This window comes from Leuciscus leuciscus (assembly GCF_965113295.1).
Source record: "Leuciscus leuciscus genome assembly, chromosome: 18".
Taxonomy (NCBI): domain Eukaryota; kingdom Metazoa; phylum Chordata; class Actinopteri; order Cypriniformes; family Leuciscidae; genus Leuciscus; species Leuciscus leuciscus.
Genome location: NC_138742.1, coordinates 6799955 through 6822436, shown reverse-complemented (window position 1 = coordinate 6822436; position 22482 = coordinate 6799955). Strand labels below are relative to the sequence as shown.

Genomic DNA, 22482 nt, shown 5'->3' with positions numbered 1-22482 from the left:
TGCGACACACATTGAAACACTTGCGACACACACTGAAACACTTGCGACACACACTGAAACACTTGCAACAACACACATTGAAACACTTGCAACACACATTGAAACACTTGCAACACACACTGAAACACTTGCAACACACACTGAAACACTTGCGACACACACTGAAACACTTGCAACACACACTGAAACACTTGCGACACACACTGAAACACTTGCAACACACACTGAAACACTTGCAACACACACTGAAACACTTGCAACACACACTGAAACACTTGCAACACTTCTACATTCGAATGAAAACGCTTAACGTGGCTTTCTATTAGAGAATGGCATAGCGGTTTCCACAACAAATCGTTTAAATGGTATTCAATGCAAAACAAAAAATGAAAAATATAGGCTAAGTAGCCTATAAAATAAACATACATTATTGTAGAATTAATTAGCCCACAAACAATATTTATTTTATCGCCTAAACTTATTTATTTAAAGCAAAACTGAAACCAGTGTTGGGTGTTTATCTGTAATTGGATAAGTGTTGTATTTGTTTATATTATTATTATTATTAATATGTGCATTTTTATATTTTTATTTATGAACTTATTTATGTAGACTATATCACCGCTTATGGGCAGGGGAATGGTTCTGAGTTTCGTTTGTTGGAAATATGAACTGAATTTATAAATGCTTTTGAAATGAAAAACTTTGCGTTTAATTAACACTTTTTTTTTTTTTTATGAAGATGGCGTTTGGAGTGGTAAAATATTTCCCTGTTCCCTGAATCAAGGGCTTAGTATGAGGAACGTGTAATTAAATGAACACGCAAGTGTTTCAGTGTGTGTCGCAAATGTTTCAGTGTGTGTCGCAAATGTTTCAGTGTGTGTCGCAAATGTTTCAGTGTGTGTCGCAAGTGTTTCAGTGTGTGTCGCAAGTGTTTCAGTGTGTGTCGCAAGTGTTTCAGTGTGTGTCGCAAGTGTTTCAGTGTGTGTCGTATGAAGGTAAAATAGTAGCAAAACTCGAGAGCACGTAAATGTGAATTTGAGAACTTGTACAATAAATATTCGTACTTGTACATGAACATTTACACTCACAGCTCCAATGTGAAAACCTGTAAAATAAAAATCTGAAGTTGAATGTTGAAATTTACACTCGCATACAATAGTCACAAACCTGTATTCTGAATCTGAAGCTGCAGACAAGTAGACACAAATGTGTAAAATGCCATTCACAGAAATACAACGACAGACACAAACTTGTAATATATATTTTGCGTTTAATCTTACGTTCACATTCGCAGTACTACCTCAAATAGGCACTTGCAACTTCTCAAATCTGTCACTGCAATTTCAAATTTCGCGCCTTGACTTTTGCTACTCTTTTCGCGATATATCAGGTGCAAAACTAACTTGTGCACTTGAAACTCAGAGGCGGAGAGAGAGAAAGGGGGGCGGGAGTGGGGGATTCAAAGGAGCCGTTTTATTGGTTGGCAGCTAGCCAATGAAATGGGACTTAGATGATGTCACGAAACCCGCGTGCACTGAAACGCTAACATGGCTTAAAGGGATACTTCACCGTTTTTTCATATTAAACTATGTTATTCCCTTAACTAAAACGAGTTGATACATACCTCTCTCGTCTCAGTGCGTGCACTAAATCGCTCTGTCTTGCGGCGAAACTTTGTTAGCACTTAGCTTAGTCCAGTTCATTCAATATGGGCCAAGCAGAGAAGCTACCAAACATCTCCACGTTTTCCCTATTTAAATACAGTTACTCGCGTAGTGTAACTCGACCTAGGATGGTGACACAAAACAAAACGTTGCGCTTTTCTAAGCGTGTAAAATGGATAACTATATTGTATGGCGGAATACCATAGCATGTGCTTGGAAGCACTTTGACTTCGGCGCAGTAATATCTTCACTCGTGAAAAATCCTCTCACCGGCCCCCGCTCCCTCTAGTGAAGATATTACTGCGCCAAGTCGAAGTGCTTACAAGCACTTGCTATGGTATTCCGCCATACAATATAGTTATCCATTTTACACGCTTAGAAAAGCGCAACGTTTTGTTTTGTGTCACCGTCCTAGGTCGAGTTACACAATAAATGTTTCAGTGTGTGTCGCAAATGTTTCAATGTGTGTCGCAAGTGTTTCAGTGTGTGTCGCAAATGTTTCAGTGTGTGTCGCAAGTGTTTCAGTGTGTATCGCAAATGTTTCAGTGTGTGTCGCAAATGTTTCAGTGTGTGTCGCAAGTGTTTCAGTGTGTGTCGCAAATGTTTCAGTGTGTGTCGCAAGTGTTTCAGTGTGTGGCGCAAATGTTTCAGTGTGTGTCGCAAATGTTTCAGTGTGTGTCGCAAATGTTTCAGTGTGTATCGCAAGTGTTTCAGTGTGTGTCGCAAGTGTTTCAGTGTGTGTCGCAAGTGTTTCAGTGTGTGTCGCAAGTGTTTCAAATGTCTGTACAAGTCTAATGTGAACACGCAAGTGTTTCAGTGTGTTTCGCAAGTGTTTTAAATGTCTGTACAAGTCTAATTTGAACACGCAAGTGTTTCAATGTGTTTCGTCCTATACGGTCTCCCATACTAAGGAGCTGAGGGCAGGAATAACTTCTGTGACACGGCAATCCTTGAAGCTTGCATCTTGTTTTATTTTGTACAGGTTTGCACGGTCAACAAAATATGTGCTCCAGCCACACACACACACACACACACACACACACACACACACACACACACACACAAAACAGCTGTATTAACACAAATTAATTAATGACACTCCCCCTTCTAACATTTGGTCACTTGACTTTCCCAGGTTATTGTCGCTTCAGCATCTATTTATTACATTGGTATGATTATGTGAATTTATCAATTGTTTTGAAGTCTTCTTAATGATTATTAAATAGGCTATCCTAAATACAGATTATTACTAAAATAACTTATTTTTTTATTTCAATTCTGTAATCAGAGCTATACATTTGAATTAAAATCAATTACATTAAAATGTGTTTTTGTTTGGTACAGCATGCGTGTCATACTCTTTTATGTACTTTACACATCTAAAAACAAGCTGAGAACATGTTTCTGAATTACTTTATTGCAGCGTAAGTAAATACTGACAACTTTGACAATACTATAACACTGCCTTTATAATAGCTCGACCTGTCACTCAATGCAGTTCAGCGCAAACTCACTCACCGCCCAAGTGCACTCTCACAAATACTCTTTATAATCAATGAATTAATGTAATCATAGTTTCAAACTCACAGCATCTTTAATCTGAATTTCACCATTCAGTTATAACAAACCCAGTTCTTATTACACAATTATTCAAATGAAAATGTATAGTTCATGCTAGTGATAAACTTCATTCTTGGAACTTCTGCAACCTTGTATGTTTTCATGTGTATTTTGTTTCTTCCATTGTCTATGCTTGTCTATGTTTATTTAATGTCTATGCATAGTAAAATCAGTAAAAAGATAATAGTAAAAAAGTTTTACTATTAAGTAAAAAAGTAAAAAAAAATAACCCAGTATTATGAGATATAAACTCGCAACTGCAAGGAAAAAAAAGTCCGAATTGTGAGATGTAAACGGAAACAAGCATCCATAGGTTTGTGTTGTTTTAGAGTTTATTATCCAAGCATTGTAAAGAAAACCATATTATAGTCAAGCATTATAGAAGTACTGGTTTTTCAAGCATTATTAAAACACTTTCCATCATTTCAGGGAAGAAAATAATGCTTATAAGTACACATCATAACTAAAATGTATTACACTGAATATAAATGAATTTACTACAAATATTTTTTTTGATAAAATATGAAGTTACACATAGGCTACATAATAATCTGGCATGTGATCAATTAAATGAGCAATATGTAATATACCATAAATATACCATAAACCATAAATAAACTTTAGTTAACTCACTTTAAAGTACTTTAAAGGAATATGAGATACAAAATGCTATATTATACATAAACAGCCTCTAACCATAATAAGCCTTATGATCCCACAGTTACATGCACTAGCAAGTTTACACAAACCATCTCTGTTTAACCGTCAATCATTTCACTAACAACAACGTTGGTGAATCCATGAACCTGAGTGAGCTGAGGACAATCAAGAGATGCCAGAAGTTTATGTGGCCCGTGACACTTGGGAATAAATGTCTCCGTCAGGTTCACTGTGGCCAGGCTTGCAATGTCACTGAGTGACAGAGAGAGAAAATTATTATGTACATATTTCATTTGTATTAATTTTACATTGTGCTCATCAGTCAACTGTAATTTATATCAAGCAGTGCAAATTAATATTGCGTCTTACCCATAGTTAATTGTTCTGACACACTGCATTCCCAGTCCTTCAAAATGGAAAACTACATTCTTCAGCACACAGGGCAGTGGGTTCTGGAATTTGATTTTGAATGTCATCTCTTTGCCCACTAATCCACCACATACAGGCTGAAATAGAAAGGTTTACAGAAGATAATCAGGCAAATTATGGTAAAAAAAAAGAAAAAAAAAGAACTGGGTTGCAAAAGCTCTCGAACACATACACTGGCAGATGAAATCTCTAAAGAGTTCATAAATAAGAAAACTCACAATGATAATGAGATCTGGTGTGCGCAGTCTGAAGTTGAACTGGGTGGCCAGTATCTGTGTCGTCTCTGAGACCCGTCCAGCGAGTGTAAGCATCAACGCCGCTTGATCAAACAGGTGGTCCTTATAGTCCTCATACCGCAAGGTCCACTCCAGAATCTGGACTAAAAGAAACCAAGAGAAACAGTGAGTGAATACAAATGCTTTCATAACAAATTTTCATTTGAAATGAATGATCATCCTCATCGTTATGCTTTTCTTCACAGCTGATTTACTGTATGTGAAGTCTAACATGAAATTGGTCCTATAGGACTGGGTTAACATGGTTTGCACCAAATTAATACACAACTAGAAAAGGTAAGTTTGTCAAGACAAAAGTTGATGTTGGCTTTACAAAGTATTTCCTGAAAGTTTATAAAAGGTCTAAATTTACTTTTTAAAGGTGTACTGTGTAATTTTTAGTGGCATCTAGTGGTGAGGTTGTGAATTGCACCCAACAGAAGTTACGGTGGCCGATAGGAAAATATGTCGTTGTCTGAGGCAGCAGAGAGTCGCCATAAGCAATGAGGTTTCTTTACAAAGATAAAGTAAGAAATTAGCTTAATTATTCAGTAAAACGATATGCTATTGCGAATATTATTGTTACTTGTTCATCATTGTGTCAGTGTTTTATTCGCTGACTTTAGCTAGCTTCTTTGCACGAAGAACAACATAGTGACGAAACGCGTTTGTCCATTCAGGGCCACTGTAGAAACATGTCGGCGCATTTCAATGTAAGAGACCGGCAATGTGTACAGTATGTAGACAGAAATGGCTCATTCTAAGGTAATAAAATCATAACGGTTCATAATGTAAGGTCTTTATACACCACTAAAAACACAGTTATGTATAGGATATTGCATTTCTGTCTACAGATCCTCCTAAATATTACACAATGTACCTTTAAGTCAGAACAGCCTGAAGGACTGTGGCCAGTTTGGAACAAGTCTGTCATCAAACAAACTAATTCTTCAAGTATAATAATTCATTGTAAAAAATCATTGTACTGATTTATTTTAGACTATCTAACCTTCTATCATATCTCACCCTCATAAGAGTTGAGCTCAATGAGTGTCTGGTCCTTTTTCACCAAGGCCCTGCCGGCTCCAGTGTAGTGCATGGCTGCCACCTGGCTGTAAAGAGTGAGGCTACGAGGATACATGCAATTGTTCTTCAGAATGATGGAAAGCACAGCATCCTGACCAACACATGGTCCATCGCCCTGCATGTTGACCTCAATGATCACATCCTCACTGTAAGACAATGAGTAAATGGACCGTTTTAAGCCATGGCGACAGGCTGTTTCTTCAGCGATCCGTGCCCCATCCGAACCTGATGAATAGATCAAATAATAAATGATTAACTGTAATATGAATATTAAAACGTCTTTATATCCATTAATCACTGAAATCACATCACAGTGACAGGACTAACCTGTCAGAAAACTAGCAAACTGAAATGTTCTTTGTTTAAAGAGGTCTATAATAATGGCGCATAATGAAATGCTTATTTTTATATAATAATATACTTAATTTTATATTTTGTCAGAATACATGGCTACGTTTGAATGGCAGTCAATGGAGAAAGATGCTTTTCCCCACAGAATGGTGTAGTTAGCTCTGCATGCTAACCAGTCAAACCTACAGTAATACAGAAACCAAGACATTTAGCTTTAGTGACTAGAGTGTCATTAAGATCCTTTATATAAGAGCTGCGCCAGCTACAGCATGAATGTGTTTCTGTGACGTACATGTGTAGGTTTTCACCTTCTGGGTGTTTGTAGAGGTGTGTGATATCTACACGTTTGTCTGAGCCGACAGCCTTGGTGCTGATGCAGTGACCCACTGCGCTCTTGTCAACCCGAATCACAGCGAAGTTTTCATTAGCTTTACGCTGCCAGTAGACTTTATCGCTGTTCACCTACAACACAGAGACAAACATTCAGTCCACCAGGTTTGTGCATCTGTCCTTTTGCATTCCACTTCAGTTCCTAAACTTAAGCAAGATGCAGAATTATAATTTGAATCTAACGGTGTTGAATTATACATTTTATTTAATACATTTCATTTTTCAATATTAACCAAAATCGTGTTATCATACACACAGAATGTGACATTTCCTGAAACATTACATGACATTTATACTTAGAATTGAAATGCTACCTAAAGAAATTTGTACTTGTATGTTTACATGTGGAAATATTCCATGCAACATCAAACCCTGGATGATGGAAGGTAAAGCATTAACATACTCCAGCGAAAAGGAAGGACGCATCATGCTGAACCTGTCCACCGCGGATCGCAGCAACAGATGTTGGGCCGCAGCGGAAGAAGCCTTGGCTGGTCATTTGAGGAGTGACGTCAACCACCTGCCAACCTCCAAAACCAGATGGCAGGTCGGGACGAGCCATCCAGGCCTCATTCCACACGTGGAAGTTCCTACATAGAGAGAATAGAATTGAATTAACCAAGAAGGATATATAAATTGAAATTAATAGGGATGCAGTGTACTCAAAGAAACAGGAATGTTTTTACGCCGTGTGATCTTACCAGACCGAATAACGGTTTAGATGTTCAATTGGCTCAAATTTCTCATCTAAATAAACATCAGTTGTCAATGAAACATCAGTGTCATGAGCAGAATTGAAGTTTGAGACCGGACGAGTGGGAATGCCCAAACATCTCAAAACTGAGGATGGAGAGATTGAGAGAAGAATTAATCCAATGCACATAACTTCATCAAATCTCCCAGTCACGTTATTGCTCGCTTTTTTCCATCCAATATGTTTGACGTCTTACTTGTGTTGGTGACTCCAGCAAAGACCCAACACTGTCCATATTTGACAGGTTTTCCTCCACTTTTGTGGTATTGTTTCAGGATGGCACTGCTTCCGCACCAGGATGAAGGGGAAATTCCATCTGTGTTGGTATTTGACCAACTACCCATCATCACACCACTGTTGTCATTGCCATTAATCTGACACAATAATAAAATATCAATGTTATATTGTTATCTGCTCTTTTAACTAAAGATTGTTGTTCTCATTGTCTAATCAGGCTGTTATCCAGACCCAAAAATGTCTGGAAAACTCACTATTGCAGATGCTACTCTGGCCACGTTAACAGGGTCTCCCCATCCTGAACAAAGACCACCACTGTTCTCCAACACAAAGAAACACGCAGCCAAGACTCCTTCATCAAACTAAGAATAATAAGAAATGTAATTAAGAAATGTTTGCATGCATTTTATATGAATATGAATGCACATTTGGCTCTTACTTGACCAAAGTTCCATGTCCTGCAGCCAATCTGCTGTTTAGTCCCATAGTAAATTCTGCCCATGTCGTTCAGCACATACTCAACTCTCTCCGCCTCTTCATTCAGGTGCACACCATCATCTGATAAAGAGAAGTTCTTCTATAACAGCGCTTTCTAGTTTTTCCCTCATTTTGTGCTCAGCATCAGACTTCAGATGTGATTTAAAAGCCCACTAAAATAAAAAGAGATTGCAATATCATGTGCACATACCTTTACACCAGGGGTTGAACAGCATGTAAATGTCATTTTCAGGAGTGTCTAGTGAAGTGGCCTTTCCTCCTGGGCTGTTGGTTATGACAGTGAGCTTGTATCGTCCAATAGAAGCTGTTGACTGAGAGTAAACACACAGTTTGATTCGGTTTTGCATTTGTTCAACAATCTTGGCTTCCCAGCAGTCTTCCTTGAACTCCTTCACTAATGGAACCATCACGAGTGGCTCGTTCCATGTTGATGAGATGTTACCTATGAAACATACGACACAAGAAGAGGAAATTATGGTTTGGATATATATCCATATATATGGATGGGAGAGAAATGCACAGAGGGTAAGATGTTTTTCCAGCCAATGAAGCACAAGATGCTTTGGAGCATCTCAACTCATACTGGAGGACATAATCAACAGGACATTCTTAAATTGTCGAAAATGTTCAACGTTTCAATGTAACTGTTATTCTGATTGTGTAATTTTGTAATGAATTTCTCTAGTGGTCTCAGACATTTTGGACTTGTTTTGCCTTCTAAATGTAATATCCAGATCTGTCATGACAACTCTCAGAGAGATTGGCATGCTAATGGATACGGCAATGTTAATGTATTTGGTCCTGGCGGAGTAGATCTGCTACACTGCTGCTACAGAAACTTGCTACTGCCAATACATTCACAGACATGCTGCTGCTGCACATATAACATACACAAAATAAACCCCGTAGCAGATCTATACAGGTGGAGCTGGGGAGGGTGTAGGGTTTCTGAAAGCGTGCTGCAGACTGCTAACAGCAAACACTACCCAGCAAGCAATAGCCGTCATTTCACCGTCTATAGGTTAACTAAAGACCCGACATAGTCCGGCTATGAGTAACCCACTTCAAGCCAAAATAACCTTGAATTTGGTTACATGCTGTTTTTGCCAAAAATAACTTGCGAGATGTATTCCATCATGTAAGCAAAGTAAACAGTGATCACTAGTGTTGCACGATATTGAAGAAAAATGCGATACACGATAACTCATAAAATAATGCGATATTCGATATGCAATACGATAATGCTTAAAGTGTGTAAAGTAAACTTAAATGATCTATTATATAACCTACATGCGTGTTTCACATTCTTTTTTTGACAAGAAAACATCCCTACAGCTTCTGAAAGTGAACATCAGTGTTTTACTGTAGCGTAAGAAGTGTTATTTTAACATTAGTGTAAACCACGGGGTTTAGGGTTTCAGGTTATCCTACATAAGGTTTATTTAACAATAGAAACTGAATAATCAAATGTAAAAATAAAACACTGCTTAGTTTTCACTGTATGAATTAAATATATACTGATTCTTATTAAAGCTTCAAAAGTTATTCAGCCAAGAGCAGTGAGTGATTTTCTCTTTGTCTTTTGTTCATGATCCCAGTTATTGCAAGCCGTTGCGATATGCATATCGCGATATACACATTTGCGATATTTCGATATATTGTGCAGCCCTAGTGATTACAAGGTGTTTGGTTTTATTTCTTTTCTCATTTCATTTCTTTGTTATCTAATTGATTACTAGTCTATTCTTGGGCTATGGTTTAGACGTCTATTAAATCTTCACTGACAGCCCAAATTTTGCCTGGTTTTAGCCTAGACTTCTGGGCTGTGTTTGGACGGCTATTAGACATCTTTTAAACGCAAAATTGCTTGCTGGGTACCGAATTTGAATGTTGAGCCATAGCTCATTGCCCACTGTTACAACAGCAACCAATCAGTTGCGCTTTGGATAATGATGTGATCGCGACCAAATTGAGTTAAGGACCTATCAGCCTGCGCCATCTACAATTTCATGACAGAACTTGGTTTTTAGTCATTTTCTTTATGGTGTCAGAAGGGCTGCATCTGGCAGGGTATTCAGACAGCATCTGACCAAAAAGGCCTTAACTGACATAGTCTCAGCTCCAGGTGAAGTTGTTCACAGTTTGGATTAAAGGGACGGGACAGCTCAATCCACATCTCAAAACATTGTCCTCTACGGATGATGAGGTGATCGCTAAGATAACGATCCGTGTGATGCTCTCGTCGATTTTGTCCTGTCCTGGATTTGATGAGGTCAACAGAACACACATGCAATGGCAGATCTGAGGAATAGAAAACAGTTAATGAATAGAGTAGGGCAGTCAGTTCATTAGAATTTTGAATCAAATTCATGCTGCATACAATTGGCTGATGTAGAAGTTATGCTTAAGCACATCTTACATCATGCATTACATCCCAAAGACTTCTTACCATTCACCACATGCTCCACATGTGTCCAAGAGTCTGTGCAATAATTCGTAATTCTGGTCTTGACATGCTCCTTGTCATAAGATTTTTGACATGATTTGAAGTGATTGCAACAGCAATGCTCGCAAACGGACACGCTGTCCTCCTCTGTACACTTCTCTGACTCCAGTATAATGGGTTTGAATGACCTTTTACAAGAATGCATGATTACTGTAGATCATCATCAGTGATTGATCAAAAACAAAACTCACATAATGAACTATCTGAAAGAAGGTTGTTGAGGTTTGTTGAGATTGGGCTCTCAACTCCTTACAAGTCTTCATGTCTTTCTCAACTTCTTTAACTCTCAAACGGATTTTAGCAACAAAACACTAATAAGGATCCACATCCTTTTTTTTTTTTTTGGTTAATCCTGCCAGGATATATTTTTTGCCTTTATAGCTTTATCGATTCAGTGACTTTTACATAAACAGATACAGATTACCTCTTCACATAATCAGAGAACAAATATAAACAGTCTGCTAAAGACGTTCCTGGGCTTCACTTGACCAAAATTTTAGCAATATGGAAAAAAAAATAATCAGATCACCAGAGCATAAAACAATATTTAAGTTCATTACTTACATTGTTGTAGTTCTAAATGTGTTTCAAGAGTGAATTAATAAAGCGAATGTGAAGCAAATCTCTTCTTTTGTTCAGCTGTTTCTCTCCAGATCAGCCCAGTATATATTCAAACCCTCTATCTCCACCCCATCCACAGCTCAGAGCTGAAGAGTGTGAAGAATGATGAGAGAGAGTTTAGTGCTTAGGATGAGTCTCACAAGTTAATTGTGACAGCTTATTTCAATACTGCATCAGCGCACATTTTCATTGCCAAACCATCAAGGTATTAAAGATGGAATGTGTTGCAAATGGCTTCAGTGAATGATTTAAGCCTCTGGAAAAAGAAAAAAACATTAATCAACATGGCCAACAGAATGTCTCATTGACACAGGAATTCCTCGCTTAACTACAGACACACCAAATTCCACATTGTTTTCCCATATCAGTAATATAATTACAGACATCTCAAATTTGCTATGCCACTGTTAGCATTTTTGTATATAATGTATATAATGTAATATACTGTATGGCCAAATACGTGAAAAATCCACTTAAACAAGCTCATGACCAAAAATTGGAAATAACATCACAATATTTATTTCCATCAAGCTGTGCATCAATTTCTGGTCAAGATCTTGTTTTGTCAATGCAAGAGTCCAGCACTCTGTAATGTCTCCTCCAGCACATCCCAAAGACTTTCAATCAATTTAAGTTCTGGACTCAGAGTCGTCAGTTCATGTGTGAAAATGATTCTTCATGATCCTCACAACCATTCTTTCACAATCTGAGCCTGATGAATCTTTACATTGTCATCCTGGAATATGGCCATGATGTGTTTTTCTACATGATTGTTTAAGAAATGAAAAGCTACACACTCCATCAATTAGGTTTAGAAGAACTGTTCCCAAACATATAACATGATAGAAACATTTTATTGTTTATATGTCTATGTGGTGTTTGTAATATGCTTTAAGACAAGCCATGTGTAAATTCATAAGTCAACACCATTGTTGAGTATTTTCTCCTTAAAACTGCAGTGAACCAAAGACAGTCTAAAAAACACGGTTTGAAATCGCTGGTGTTTCTGACGTCACAAACTTGTAACCAATCAGATCAATGTGTGATCGTCAACGAGTGGATCTCTGAGCTGAGTGAGTGAGTGAGTCGAGGCGGGGCTCCTTTGCATATTCATAGAACCACGTATACTAAATGAAGCAAGGGTGTAGAGATACATTCAAGCTATTTTAAGGCATTAAGACATTTTATGTTTCAATGAAAGAACTTGGTAACACTTTATATTACGACCCGCAAACAACTGCGTAAGTAAACCGAAATTACTGTGTACGTTTCTGTAATTATAGTGTACTTCCGTGTAGGTATAAGGGAACAATATGTTAAGTTTTGGGTAATAAAGGGGTAACAAGCAGATATACAACCTGCAAAGAACTTCGTAAGTAAACCAAAATTACGGTGTACGTTTCTGCAATTATAGTGTACCTCCGTGTAGGTATAAGGGAACAATATGTTAAGTTCTGGGTAATAAAGGGGAACAACCAGATATACAAGCAAATTATTTATAATGTAATTATTTTAAAACTAACAGGTACCTATTCTGTTAATATATTCCAGGCAAAAATTGTACGTCTGTTGTAAATAAACGTTTTTATCACATTTCTGGCAAAATATGTTATTGTGCAATGTAATTACAGGGTCATTTTGACATTTTGTGGGTTGTAAATTAAACTTTATATATATATATATGGCTGAATGTAAGCACAGTATGATAAAAATGTAATTTATTGGCTTTTCTTACTAAACTACTTAACGTTAAGCCCCCAAAAAAATGTTCTGCTATGATTTTAATTTAGAACGTACCATGTAGTACTTAATACTTACCTTATCACATTGTATTGCAATGACACTTAAATGTCAGGGCAAATATACTGTGCAATTAAAACTTTTTTTTTATATATATATTTTTTTTTTAATAAGAGTACCTTTCTCTGTAATTACTGTGCAAATAGTGTTGTTTCATATTGTTACATAGTAAGTAGTGTTTGTTACCCGTTTCAACGGTGTATTTACAGGGTAAGTGTAACTCCAGCGGGCTGTAAATTAAAGTGGCGCTTGTTACCCCCTTGTTCTGTGTAGTTACAGGGTAAGTGCAGTAAATATACAATAAAGGATCCCATTTAATTTCTGACTTTTATTTTACAAAAAAAATTCAAAACACTTTTTCATCTTAATAAAACATTGTCTTTTCTACAGTATACTCAAACCATTGGAGTCCCATTGGTCTTGCTGCACTGCAAAAATATGAATATATATATATATACATGCTCTTAGCAAGCTACACCTTCAATTTTAAGTTGTCGAATAATCCTCCACTCTAAAACATTTTGTGCCACATTATATAGTAACTGTAAATTTGAAAAAAACACACATTTTGGTGAAGTTTGAGGCAGATCATGGGGGGGTTGTGATATTTTATAGTGATAATGACTGTAGTGCAGCAGAAAATGTTTTTAAAAAAGGCATAGTTGTTCTGACAGCAACAAAAAATAAAAAAGCATGAAACACAAACCTGAGGACTTATATATAAGTTTAACTTACAACCCACGGATGTCAAAATTACCCTGTAACTACATTGCACAAGAACATATTTTACCAGAAATACAGACGTACAATTTTTGCCTGGAATATATTAACAGAATAGGTACCTGTTAGTTTTAAAATAATTACATTATAAATAATTAGCTTGTATATCTGCTTGTTACCCCTTTATTACCCAAAACTTAACATATTGTTCCCTTATACCTACACGGAAGTACACTATAATTACAGAAACGTACACAGTAATTTCGGTTTACTTACGCAGTTGTTTGCGGGTCGTAATATAAAGTGTTACCAAAAACTTTTAAATATGTCGTTTTGGTGATCAAAGATGAGTTTTAAGGGATAAAGTGATTGACTACTGGGGGACTTTAAGCATTTGCCTATTTAAATCCAAGCAGCGACTTTTTTTATTTTTTTTATTTTGCCGGGCTGTGGTGCAGAAATGATAAAATTTAGAGAAATAAAGCATTAACATGTTTTTATTTTAACATCTTTATTTTCCATTTATTTCTTTGTTCTTTTAGCAGTGTTAGAGAAAATAATCAAGCAAAACAACTTTCTACAACATTTTTGACTGTTAACTAAGGACAGCAGTCATCACAATCCAACACACAGTAATCACATCATGTTGTCGATTGCACTGGCATGAGTCGGCTTGCAGTACGGCCCTTCTGAATCCAGTTTGATGACTGAAAAGCGCCCAATCATCTTGTTTCCACATGACTGAATGCCTTTGCAGTCACTGCTAACATTCTTGACGTCTTGATCATGGCATGACATCAGAGTGTTGCGCTCACAAACCGGCTTGCAGAAAGCCTCTTTTGAATCTCCTGAATGGATAACTTGAAAACGCCCGATCACCTTTCTTCCACATGGTGGCACGTCATTGCAGTCATCTTTAATATTCTTGCAGGCAACTTGCTTATAATCATAGTCAAAGCATGGTGGGATGTAGTTGCAGGAGTTACTGCAAGGATTGTTGCATGCCACTTTCTTGCTGTTGCTCTTACAACCACATTCACAGCATGATAGGACGAGGTTGTAAGGACTGCAAGGGTTTTTGCAAACTGGCACACAGTATGGCGCTTTCTTGCAATCGTCCAGCGTAGTGACTGCAAAGCGTCCGACCGGGCAACACTTGATGATTGACTTTTCACAAGACATAGTGTGAGCTTCAATAAACAAATAAAAAGAGTGTGAGAGAAAGAGATTGGGAGAGAAAAAATGGCAAGACAAATCTGTCTTTTAGTAGCTATTCAAAAACAGATAACCCTTGTCATTGGATGAAGCATGTTTCCCAGAGTTTACCTTATTAAATATTCATGCACTTATAGTCATAAAGTTTCTGAAAAATTTAATTGTCTGTCAGACACAGTTCAAAATGTCTAACAGCGACAGCAAATGTTTTTAGTAGTTTTTTAGAAATTCAGATAAATGAATGAGAAATGCTTCTCCCCAACATCTACAAGGTCATTCTCTGAAATCTGCATGCCCGTTTTCTGAAAGCACCAGAATCTGAGTTAAAAACTCAAGTTTTCAGTCGTTTTTCTTGATTGTGTTGAAAGACTCTTGTCTGTCTCTCGCTCTGATGTTTCTGTCCTCTGCAGCCCGGTATATATTCAGCTCTTCATCTCCACCTCATCCACAGCTCAGAGCTGAATAGTGAGAGGGACAGTTTAGTGTTTAGGATGAGTCTCACTTATTTAACTTAAATACAGCACCAGTGCAATCTTCACAATATTACATAAGCAAATTGTGTTAATTAAGTAATGATGGGGTTGAATGAGAAGTAATGAGAGAATAACACAATGCCATTCGTTGTTATCTAGACTAAAATTTAATTTAATTATAAATGAATGATAATTTCTAAGCATTTGTCTGTTACTGTGCGTCCTTGCCATACCATAGTCTTCTATTATTTTATAACATAAATTAGAAAAATATACTTTAAACAAACCAAAATAATGATAATTTGTTCTAATAAACCTTTTACATAATCGTATATATTTGTAGTCTCATCTAAAATCCACAGTGCAGAACACAATAGTGTAATTATTGTAATATTATGTTTTTATATAATTATGCAGCTATGAATAAGTAATCTATTAGTCTTTACTGACTCAAGCCTGCAGTTCATGGACTAGTCATGCTTAAAATCACACAAGATGCTTCATTCTACCATCCAGTCAGTCACATGACATCATCAATAAGGATCATCAATGCAAACTGCTCAACTGAATGATTCAATCCTCTGGAAAATAGGCAAATTATGTTTTATAGTATCTCACTGAAACAATTAATTGCAACAAATGGCACACCAAAGTTTGGACTACGTGCTTAAATGCAACAAATTTAAATTTTCACATTTTATATAAAAAATGGTTGTGTGTGTGTGTGTATGTTACGTTTTGTAATACATCTATTTCGTGCACTGGGCCATCCGGGACACTATTAGCATGCTAGTCAGGGTTCAAAGCGTCAAAAAATAATTTTCTTATGAATTTTAACAATGCATGGTGGACAGAATGTGATATGGCTTAGTGCGTTCATCAAATGGCAGTGGTTGTGATGTACTGTAATATATAAATATAATAGTCTGACGTGTTGCATGTTCTGAAAAACAATATAAAATAAGATACAAAATAATGTTAATAATAATTATTAACACTGTAAATAATAATAATAATAATAATACAAATTATATTAATACTTTTTTATAACATATTGTATTATCATATAATATATTATTATTTCATGATTATTAAATACTCTATATTTTCAAATTTTACAGTACAATAGTATATAGTATTGCAATTTAGGATGTATCTTTTTTTAATTTGATTAAAAAAAAGAAACGGGGGGGATTGGTCAAGTGTTCCTTCTTTTTTGACTTTAGCTGATCACATGCCTGTCGCTGTTCGCTAAATCGAGTGTCAAATAACAAGTTTTCTTCTGTGGAGAACGATGCTATGTGAAAGGAACAATGTTTTGATACTTTTTCATATTGAATATGATTGCAGGGTCTGTTTACAGTGTATTCAGGGTAGTAGGCCTATTAATGTTTCTCTAATATTGTGGTTGTTAAGGGGGTGTTATAAAATATTCAACTAACACAATTAATCCCAGCCAACATTGTATGTGGAGCCCATATGGGTATGAAATGGGCTGAAAAATGGGCCCCATATAGAATTGTCCGCGGGTTCCATAATGGCCCCATGTTAATATCCCAGATGGACTTCATACAGGATTGCACCTGCCACTAGGTGGGACACAAGTGGACAACATGCAAAAGACCCAGCTTTAACCCAGCCAGCATTTTGAAATGGGCTGAAAAAAACACATTGGTTATAGACTTCAAATGGGCTCTATGGGATTGTCCGCGGGTTCCATAATGGCCCCATGTTAATATCCCAGATGGATTTCATTCCTTTTCATCCATCTCGGTCCCAAGACAAACAGAATCTTTTTTTATTTTTTTTTATTTTTATTTTTTTAGTCAGTGAGCTTTTTATTATATTAAAATGTGTTGTATTCAAATGTGAAAATATACCACATTCTGTTCTGATCTCTATATTTGAGTTCAGTAACACAAGTGGATGTTTAGAACTATAAGAATAATCCATCCACACGTGCATATTGTTTTTAAAGTTTTTATTTTTCATTTCTTTGTATTTTTAGCCACATTTTTCCAGTTTCATTCAACGTCAATTTAACAGTAACATTTCCTTTATTCTTCCAAACAGAAGAACCCGAGGACTGAAACATCACAGTCCAACATAATCACAGCTTTCTGTCAGTTATTGTCAGTTGATCACAAGCCGGATTGCAGCTCACGCTCTTCCACTTATTGACTGGGAATGAGACGGACACTTCATTTCCACATGGTCTCCTGCCTTCATCCTGGATGAGCGTCTGGACTCCATGATCATGGCATGACGTCAGGTCTCTGCAGGGGTTGTGCTGACAAACTGGCTTGAAGCAGCCGTACACCTGCTGTCCACACACTCCACTGCACTTCCAGTCATCCTGGAGGACCACAGCCTTACGACCACAGCTCGTCTTACAGCTGCAAGAGTTCCTGCCAACAGCAGCGCAGCTCTTCACTTCACTGCAGTCGGCCTGGAGTTTAACGGCTGGGAAACGGCCCACCTGGCAACAGTTGTTGATGTCTGACTGATCACAAGACATAGTGTGAGCTGAAACCATTGAGAGGAGAGATTGATGAATAGCAAGAAAACACACAATCAGCTTTTTGAATGGCATGATTATCTTAAGTTTAATACTTACATGTGTTGAGTCTTTTTTCCTGATTGTTTTTGAATAATGACCTGTGTCTGTGTTTTCAGTCTCACTGGAAGAAACTCACTGTTGTTTTTCTCTCACAAGCGACCCGGTATATATATCCACATCTTCATCTCCACCCCGTCCACAGCTCAGAGCCGAAGAGTGTGAAGAATTTCTCCGTCTCATGCATTGGGAGGGAGAGTTTAGTGTTTATGATGAGTCTCACTTAATTAATTTTAAGTACAGCATTAGTGCAATCTTTACAGCGTTACATATTTAATAAACAGCACGTGTGGAATCTCCATGTTACGCAATAGTAAAAAAAGTTCGGCAGGAACATTTATTCTCAAATTATGTTTTCATACTACATGCACTATGTAGAAAAAAAACCCCTCTTATATATGAATATGAGGATAGAATGTAGTCATTCTGTTATGTTGGATTCACACAATTCATAAGGTCCCCATTTACACTTTGAATTAAGATGTGTTTTGGTCGATTGGATCACTAGTGGACGACGCTAAATACAGGTGTAAACGGGGTCTAAAACATTTTGAGCTTGTCCACTTTCGACCACTTCCAGAGGTAGATGAAAGACTCATTCCACTGGATTGCTTTTGTAGTGTAAACGCTCATGTGGTCGAATGTGTTCAAACAGCCACAAAATACCGATTACTCTCCGCATGTTGATCTAATGCGTGAACATTATGAGAAGTGCGCTAGCCAAACGGGATTTAAACTTTGTCGACTGAAGATTCAAGTTTGGTTTGAAGATGAAAAATGTACCAAGCACAATGTTCTCTCACCTTTCCTGATTTCTAACAGGAAAAGTTTCCTGTCGTCGGTCGTGTTCATACAGTATGTAAATAGCTTGAGATTATTTTGTCCATCAGATCGAAAGATCTGGAAAAGCCCAAACATTTACCCGCCCATAGACCCTCCTCTTGAAGAAATCAGGACAGAAGTGTTTGAAAGTGGACAAAAGAGACGGATTAAAACACCAGGTGTAAACGGGTTTGTGTCTCCCTCGTCTACTTGTGATCCGATCGACTAAAACACATCTTAATACCAGCTGTAAACAGGGCCTTAGAGACATCAAATCAAGATATTAGTTGGTGAATTAGTCTGATTAATTTTGTAAGGTCAACTGAGGTATATTTTTACTTCTTGTTAAACCTTTTCCATTATCACTGAAATGAATCACACTTTAATTTATGCAATGCTAAATACACTTATCTTAATATGGCTAGTGAAACAATCTTTTTCTCATATGTAGCACTGTAAAAATGCACTAATACTGTATTTAAGTTTAAATAAATTATATTTAATTCTAAACACTTAACCCGCCCTTTCATGAAACATTGAATTCTTCAGCTCTGAGCTGTGGATGGGGTGGACATGAAGATGTGGATATATATACCGGGTCGCTTGTGAGAGAAAAACAACAGTGAGTTTCTTCCAGTGAGACTGAAAACACAGACACAGGTCATTATTCAAATACAATCAGGAAAAAAGACTCAACACATGTAAATATTAAACTTAAGATAATCATGCCGTTCAAAAAGCTGATTGTGTGTTTTCTTGCTATTGATCAATCTCTCCTCTCAATGGTTTCAGCTCACACTATGTCTTGTGATCAGTCAGACATCAACAACTGTTGCCAGGTGGGCCGTTTCCCAGCCGTTAAACTCCAGGCCGACTGCAGTGAAGTGAAGAGCTGCGCTGCTGTTGGCAGGAACTCTTGCAGCTGTGAGACGAGCTGTGGTCGTAAGGCTGTGGTCCTCCAGGATGACTGGAAGTGCAGTGGAGTGTGTGGACAGCAGGTGTACGGCTGCTTCAAGCCAGTTTGTCAGCACAACCCCTGCAGAGACCTGACGTCATGCCATGATCATGGAGTCCAGACCCTCATCCAGGATGAAGGCAGGAGACCATGTGGAAATGAAGTGTCCGTCTCATTCCCAGTCAATAAGTGGAAGAGCGTGAGCTGCAATCCAGCTTGTGATCAACTGACAATAACTGACAGAAAGCTGTGATTATGTTGGACTGTGATGTTTCAGTCCTCGGGTTCTTCTGTCAAGAATAATGAAGCAGAAATGTATTGCAAAAGTTTAGAATTATAAAGAAATATCAAATGAAAAATAAACATTTTACGAAGAAAATGTGTGTATGGTTTATTTCTGTAATGCTACTTAAAGAGTATTTCCTTTCATGTTTTTTTACGTTCATCTTTCTTCAGTGTGTAATGTTGTTTGAGCATGAAAAAGCTCTGCAAAGTTATAAAGTCCCTCGAGCAGGAGTTATTCTCTATATCAGTGTCAGTGTTTCTGAACTCCCTGAAACGCCTCCATTGTAGTCTTGAGTTTTCTTCCACACCACTCCATGTCTGTCTTGATGGTGTCTTTCCAGCGGTGCTTCGGCCTTCCCCTCTTTCTCTTTCCTCCTACTTGCATCTCTACGGCTCTCCTTATGTCCGCCTCTTCATCTCTCCGGCACACTTGTCCAAACCACTGTAGCCTTCTTTTCCTCATCAAATCTTGTATCGGCATTACTTGTGCTTGCTTCCTTATCTCTTCATTAGTTTGGTGTTCCTCTAGGCTTATTTAAAGACAGTACCTCAGCATCCTCATCTCACAGGATCCTATCTTGTCTGCCAGGTTTTCTGTTATGGGCCATGTCTCACTTCCGTACAATAGGATCGGTCTTATAGCTGTCCTATAGATGAGTGTTTTTAACTTTGTTGGTATTTTCTTATTGCACAGAACTCCTGTCAGCTCCCTCCCTCTATTCCATGCTTTACTTATTCACAACTCTACCTCTTTCCCGCAGCCTCCATCTTGGTGGATGGTGGTTCCCAGATATTTGAAGGCTGTTTTTTGGGGGAGATTTGCGTGCTCTGTGCTGTCATACTCTCTCAATCTTATACTCTCTTCTCTTCCAGTAGGTGGCAGGTGTTCAGTCTTGCTTCTGCTTAGCTTTAGTCCAGCTCCTTCTAGTTTTTCCAATCTCCTCTCTAATTCCTCTCTATCCTCATCACTTATAACAACGTCATCCGCAAACAGCATTGCCCACGGTGTCTTCTCTCGTATATCTTCCGTGATCACATCCATGAGTATCATGAATAGTAGTGGGATGAGTACTGAACCTTGGTGTACTCCAACTTCAATCTCCATCTCCTCTGTCTCTCCAACATTGGTAATAACCTGAGTCGTGCAGTCCATGTACATATCTTTGATGATATCAGTGTATATCTCTGGGACCTGTCTTAACCTGAGGCAGTGCCAAATCAGGTCTCTTGGTATAGTGTCGTATGCTTTTTCCAGGTCTATGAACACCATGTGTAGCTCCTTGTTAAATTCTCTATGTTTCTCCTGTAACATCCTCAGGCAGAACATGGGCTCGGTGGTCGATTTTCCTTTCTGAAATCCGTATTGGTTGTCGCTGATCTGGACCATACGTCTTATTCTCGCTTCTATCACTCTCTCCCATAGCTTGAGAGAGTGGCTGAGGAGCTTAATTCCTCTGTAGTTTCCACAGCTGAGGGGGTCTCCTTTCTCCTTGTATATGGGTGTGATCTTACTTTTCCTTCAGATGCCTTTCCAAATTCCCTCAGACAAGATGTCATCCATTTAATCCCTGTTCCTTTCATCATTTTTACTAGCTCTATCGGTAGTTCATCTGGACCTCGTGCCTTGTTAGCTGCCATCTTTTCTAGTTGTAAGCTAACCTCTGCGTCTGTGATGTTCTCAATCGGTCCTTGGACAGGATCTGTCTGTGGCAGTTCATTTCTGTTGTTCTTTGTATTTAGTAGGGTGTTGAAGTACTCTCTCCACCTCTCCTTGATCTTGACATCTTCGCACATGATCTTTCCCTCGTTGTCCTTAACGAAGTTTAGCCGATCGATATCCTTTGCCCTCCTCTGTCTAGTCTCTTTGGCCCGTTCTCTTCGATATCTCTATAAAGTTGTTCATATGCTTTGTCTTTTGCCTTAGATACTTCTAATTTTGATATCTTGTTCAGGTTGTTATACCCATATAGTTCTTTTCCACAGCTTGAATGCTTCCTTTTTGTTCTTCACCGCTACTTGTACCTCTTCGTTCCACCACCATGACTTTTTCTCCAGATACTGCCCTCCTCGGCTCTCTCCAAGTACCTCCTTTGCCATTTCCATTACCTTGGGATACGTGTCTTCTCATCTCAAATCGCCATCATTCATCTTCTCCTCTAACATCTCTGATAACTTCGCTGCCAGTTTGCCGCCCTTCTCTGTCGTTAGTTTCCACCAGTTCGTTTTTTTGTTCTTTTCCTTCTTTTCCTTCTTTTCCTTCTTTTCCTTTTCCTCTGCTGTACACACATGTCCATGACTAACAGTAGGTGTTGTGGTGCTATTGGCTCCCCGGGGATCACTTTGCAGTTTTTGATAGTGCTCAGGTTTTCTCTTCTCACAGTTATATAGTCAATCACGGTTTGATTTGGTCCACTCTTGAAGGTATAGGTCTGCTCTTCTCCATGGGCGAAGAAGGTGTTTGCCTACAGTATATCAATAATATAATTACAAACATCTCAAAT

General features: G+C 37.9%; 1 protein-coding gene and 1 long non-coding RNA gene across 2 annotated transcripts in view; both read right to left on the bottom strand.

Annotated features, from left to right (window-relative positions):
- The window catches only part of LOC309480230 (uncharacterized protein), a gene marked incomplete at its 5' end in the record, with an annotated part of 33531 nt that extends 15711 nt beyond the window's left edge, over positions 1-17820 (bottom strand). The window contains 14 exons of the mRNA XM_082144640.1: positions 4051-4199; positions 4317-4453; positions 4595-4755; positions 5678-5962; positions 6397-6550; positions 6882-7068; positions 7180-7318; positions 7429-7606; positions 7724-7831; positions 7909-8027; positions 8158-8409; positions 10077-10268; positions 14274-14781; positions 17467-17820. Of these exons, the coding sequence (XP_082000766.1) occupies positions 4051-4199; positions 4317-4453; positions 4595-4755; positions 5678-5962; positions 6397-6550; positions 6882-7068; positions 7180-7318; positions 7429-7606; positions 7724-7831; positions 7909-8027; positions 8158-8409; positions 10077-10268; positions 14274-14781; positions 17467-17820 (2923 nt within the window). The remainder of the gene's footprint in view (positions 1-4050; positions 4200-4316; positions 4454-4594; positions 4756-5677; positions 5963-6396; positions 6551-6881; positions 7069-7179; positions 7319-7428; positions 7607-7723; positions 7832-7908; positions 8028-8157; positions 8410-10076; positions 10269-14273; positions 14782-17466) is intronic.
- Positions 1-22482, bottom strand: part of LOC309481028 — a 192335-nt gene that overhangs the window by 153332 nt on the left and 16521 nt on the right. The window lies entirely within an intron of this gene.